The sequence below is a fragment of the Helianthus annuus genome, chromosome 7 (genome assembly GCF_002127325.2).
Source record: "Helianthus annuus cultivar XRQ/B chromosome 7, HanXRQr2.0-SUNRISE, whole genome shotgun sequence".
Classification (NCBI taxonomy): Eukaryota; Viridiplantae; Streptophyta; class Magnoliopsida; order Asterales; family Asteraceae; genus Helianthus; species Helianthus annuus.
Genome location: NC_035439.2, coordinates 91,548,165 through 91,553,592, shown reverse-complemented (window position 1 = coordinate 91,553,592; position 5,428 = coordinate 91,548,165). Strand labels below are relative to the sequence as shown.

The 5,428-nt window shown below is 37.2% G+C and overlaps 1 protein-coding gene across 2 annotated transcripts; it reads left to right on the top strand.

Annotated features, from left to right (window-relative positions):
- The first annotated feature begins 439 nt into the window (after positions 1-439).
- On the top strand, positions 440-5,108 carry LOC110899452. Of its 2 annotated transcripts, XM_035975711.1 has the most exons (3): positions 442-1,047; positions 2,361-2,415; positions 2,926-5,108. In XM_035975711.1, the coding sequence occupies exon 3, from the start codon at positions 3,530-3,532 to the stop codon at positions 4,493-4,495; it is 966 nt and encodes a 321-aa protein (XP_035831604.1). In that variant the 5' UTR covers positions 442-1,047; positions 2,361-2,415; positions 2,926-3,529; the 3' UTR covers positions 4,496-5,108. The 2 variants fall into 2 exon arrangements, with proteins under 2 accessions (XP_035831605.1, XP_035831604.1); XM_035975712.1 differs by lacking the exon at positions 2,361-2,415 and having other exon boundaries at positions 440-1,047.
- The last annotated feature ends 320 nt before the right edge of the window (positions 5,109-5,428 follow it).

The following is a 5,428-nucleotide window of genomic DNA, read 5'->3' as shown; positions in this document are numbered from 1 at the left end:
CCACGCGTTGCGACAAACTTGTTAAATGGAAAAAATAGACGTAAAAACTGTGACAACCGGCAAATTTTCAGGTTAATCCGTACGACTTAATCACTATTTATTTATTATATCATGGGCATTTAGACTTAATTATATGACTAATTGAGTCCGTAAAGTCTAGCAATGTCCGGGAAAATTCATGGGTTCGCATTTGATGTCGTTTGGGATCGTCTTATCGTGTAGCAATAAAAGTATATATATAAAAAAACAAGCGTTGGTGAATTATCCGGTACACTATAAAAAAATATATATATATACTGGTACGGTTCTAACGTGCCTAGAACTTTAAAAATTCATGGCATTATTATACGTTGGGCATAAAAAAAAATAATAGATAATATTATTACGGATTAAAAAAAAATGTATTGTATTATTTCAGTTTATCGCGTAAAAGTAAGTTTGATTTCGTTTGAACATCTGTACTTGCGGGTTTTTTTTTTCACCAGGCAAAATACTATTGTGTAATTTTTAATTAGCTAGTATATATATTAAACAAGTTTAGTGTGTTAATAAAATCCTATACATATTAAATAAATAATGGCCTAAATATCTACTTGTATATCATTAGATATTCACAAAAATTGCAAGTAAACAACTAACCCATGATCTCACCAATTCCCCATTATTGTCGACCAAACATGAAGGGGACCCACATAAGATTTTTACTTCAACTACTGGATAATAACCATGCTTGGCTGATGAGTAAAGTATGGGTTGTTTGACTTGGAGGCATCATAAGAACACATGACTAATGATATGAGATCATTTACTAGGAAAAAAAAAACACAAACACAACACTCTTCTCTACTTTCTCAACCTCACGAGACACACACACAACATATCCTTTTCTTTCCAACTTTTCTTCAAGAATACAAGGTGAACCATGGGGTCCTAAGACGATCTAAGGTGTCTCAAGGAAGAAGGAGCATACTAGGAGCCATCTTTAATTCACCTCAAGCTATCTTTCATCATTTAGGATCGTGTTCTTCCCTAGACTAAGATCTAGTGGTATGAATCTACACTTTTTTTATACATTCTTGTAGAAGTGTTATCTCGCAAGTATAGTTCACCAAAAAAAAAAAAAAAAAAGAGATGTTAACATATATTATTCTTAAAACCAAGAAATTTTTTGTATAAAAAAAATGGAATTATAAAAGACGTACAAGTATATATATATATATATATATATATATATATATATATATATATATATATATATATATATATATGTATATATATACCTTGTTGTTTGATCTAGTGTGATAAAATACTTGTATCTTGAAAGTTGTTACTTGATGAACTTTGTATAAGGATAATCTTGATACAAGCTTGTTTACACTAAAAATAGTTTAAAAAAATACACATGAAGCATAAATCATGTGTTTAGTTGGTTTATCTATTTTTTTTTCCAATATCTATAGCGAAAATAGGATTAAAAGCTAACTAGTAAAAATGCTCTAACATAATATTCATGATCTATGCATTTTCTCCATACTATAATATAATATAGTATATATTAACACGATGACATCAAATTTATTACTTTCGTTGATGCAAGTTATTAGAAACCAACACTGTAAGATGTGCTTGATTTCATCATTATTTACTAATAAAGATGTAAAATAACTAAAATAAAGATTGTGAAACTTATGGCTAGAAAAAAAATTGTAATTGTATTTTTATCGGTTGTGATTGAATATATGAAATTAACGTTTTTGTTCAGGCTAGAGGCAATTAGATATATTTGGCAACTGTGACGTAAGACCTAAAATATATGTGAAATTACATGTTTTTTTTAGTCGGTTGTTATCGAGTTATATGATCAAATAAGCTAAACATGTACTTGGGTGATTCATGGATTCATGACACGGGGATATATATTATTTTCACTATGACGGAGAATTTTGATAAGTATATATTTATTTGAAAAATAAATATAGATGCTTATTATATTTTTGCATCTACAAGGATAATGGGTTATTTTTGTACAAATAAATATACTAATTTATCTAAATATATGTTTATTATACGGTTTAGACGTGTGTCGACACGGGTTTCCAAACGAGGTTCCGCGATGAGACCCCAACATTGATGGAACTTATACGTTTATTTTATATATGTTGTTTGATATATATGTATTTGTTGTAATATATATAAATACTTGGGTATTATCGGATAACCACCCACCAACGCGTCGTAAGAATTAAACACATTTATTTAAAAAGGTTAACATCTCATTTTGTCTAAACAAGTTTGGTGAACGACTTGTCGAGTAGACACATATTTAGTCCTAGTGTCTTATTGAATTAGGACACGTGTAGGTCGGGAATTATTTTGGACATTTGGTTTTGCTAGCATACGCACGGAACGCAGTTTGTGAGTCTTCACGGCCCCTTTTACTTATTTAAATGTGTATTTAAATCGGGGGAAAATCATGCTTGGTTACGGGGTATGGTAGTGGGAATGAAATCCATTTTTGTCTATTTTGTGCACATAAGTTGGTTGGTTTTAGAGCTCGGAAGTCCTCGTGTTATTGTTTCTTTAGTAACCATTAGTCGTGGTAATGACCGCGGAACAGTCGAATAGATCTATTGGGTTTAACGAGCCCCGCTCCTGGTCGGTCGTGACCCTGTGGGAGTGCAATTGTGTCCAAATATTCTTAGACATCGTCATGGTGCACGATGTGGCGAGGCATCATCGTTATGGTTTGGTTACGGGCTTATGTCGGCACATGTATCACGGTTTTTGCAAGACCATGATTTGACTTTCGTGATTTCATTAACTACGCATACTAAATTTTTATCAAATGAGTTTAAGTTTCATTTGTGTCATTTAAACCTGTGAACTCACCAGCATTATGTTGACATTTTTAAGCATGATTTTCAGGTAAGTGAAATTTGGTTCGTGGCTTTAAGAAGTTGCATGCATCATGGACGATACCTTTTGGGGGTTTTGCCTTGTATATTTCATCGTATCGGAAATATACTTGACAAATCCTAGGAACTTTATAAACAATATAACTTTTGCTCGTATGTGTTTTTGAAACTGGAAGTTGTGTAAACTAAATATATTGTTATGGTTTGTAAACTTTAAACTTCGGTATCGTTGATGCTTAATCATATTAGTTGTTTGCTTATCGTATGCTTGAAATCCTTTCATGGTCGCACCTTGCGTTTCCGCCTTCGGCGGGGTGTGACAGATTGGTATCAGAGCCTCGATTATAGCGAACTAGGATTCGGTCTCGAGTCTAGACTATAATCTCATATCTAGGTGCCACGCATTAAACGTTTTCACTTGCCTGAAAAGTTTCATTGCATTGCATCACGTTCATGGTTGGGTCTACGAGTCGTAGGCGGGATTCATGGTTTAGTCTACTTAGTGTAGAAAGGAGTTTTGGGTATACATGGTTTGGTCTATATTGTATAGGCAAGTTATTTGGTTCATGTGGAGGGTTTTGTGATTTATATACATATATATAATTTATATATACATGTGTTTGTACGGATTATCTTGCCAGGTCACGATGTCGTCAGCTTCAGATCCTATCGACATTTCAGATTCAGACGAGGGGATTATTGACCTCGTGTCCGATGAGGAGGTGATCGAGTTGGAGTCGGATGATGAGCCCGCTATGGAAGTAGTGCCGGAGACGGATACTGAGCCGGAGGAGGATCCGGACTACGTGTCTGTCGATGTGCTGAGTGGCGTTAGTGGTGAGGGGGAGATAATAGCCTTAGGTGGCCCTGTGCTGATGGATGATATTCTCGATCTGGGGGATGTTCTAGTCCCTGGTGTAGTTGTCGTAGGTCACCCCGATGGACACCTTATTATTGACATCCCTCCCCTTGCGATTGAGGTCCCTCGTGTTGATGTCCCTGCTGGTGGGGACAAGGTTCCAGTGTTTCATGTTGATCATGTCGACGATGACATAGGAGTGGGCGAGGCGTTTGATATTGCGATTCTAGAGGTCTCTTCCCCAGTTGTGTCCGTCATGGACATTTCATCTTCCGACACTACTGATAGTGTATCTTCTTCTGCTCTTAGAGCCATAGGTCCTAGTGCTCACGCTACGGACTGTGGCACTGCTGCAGAGCTTATAGCTCCCACTACTCTCGAGATGGGTGGACCGTCTCGCGCTATTCTTGCTCAAGTCGATGATGAGAGAGTTAGCGAGCCCAGGAGGGAGATTCCTTCTGTTTTTGAGATTGGAGGACCTTCATGTCCCGCTACAGCCAGCCCTTTCATTGAGAGATTCCGAGCTGCTGGCTTTCTTGTGCCCCCAAAGCTCGAGACGGGCGGACCTTCTCGACCCCCAACCACCATGTCTCCTTCCGATCCTTGCTACCGTTCTCCCATGTTTCCACCCACCCTCGAGGAGAGGATAGATTCTATTGAGATGCTCCTACATGTGTTTATGCATAGGATTGATAGGGAGTTGGATGTTATACGACAGTGAAGAATCAACGATGCCGAACAGATGATTATCCTCACCTCAGCTTCAGCACGCCACGATGTCACTTTTGGTATGACGGATTCTAATATTTCAGAGGTTCAGGCTAGGGTGACTACACTCTCTCATGGGATGAGAGTTATCGAGGAGGACTTAGCTAGAGTCAGAGCGGCACTCGAGACACGACCACCCCACCCCCCACCTCAGTAGTAGTGATGTGATGATCTTACTTTTGGTTACGAAGATTGCTCGTGGAAGAAATTTTACCTTTTTGTATATTGTCTAAACTTGTAAGCCAAGGTGATGTAGCCTTGAGCTCTTTTGGATCTTTCACGAAACAATGTAACAAGTTTGAATGATATGTAAATTATGGTATTTTCTTTTGATGCGTTGTATTTTGTTCTTTTCATGATTATTATGATGTTGTGGTTGTTATGGTGTGGTACTTTTATGACACTGCAATTATTATGATGGTGATTAATCATATAATTGTTATTACTCGTGCACTCATGATTGTCGGTGATACTTGTCAATGTCATCATATGGTTATTACGATTGGTTGTATTCTTATATTCGTACATGGTTGGCAATATTTGTTGAAATATATGTCTAAAATTCTTTTGATATTTTACATCAGAATACCATGGCGCCGAAACGAAGAAATACTCGTAAACAACCGAATTACCAACTTCCCACCACGGAGGCAGAATTGGAAGCTTTGTTGGAACAGCGCATTGCTACCGCCATTGCACAGTATGAAGCAAACCGTGTCGATTCCAGCGGCGGTACTGGAGGCTCCGGAGGTTCTGGACCTGGAGGATCAGGAACGGGTGGGAACATTGTGATTGGTAATAGTTGGTTTTGCATGGCATTCTATGGATTTTCTTGATTATGTTATTCTTGTAATAATTATATCTTGATAATTCAGGAGGTACTACC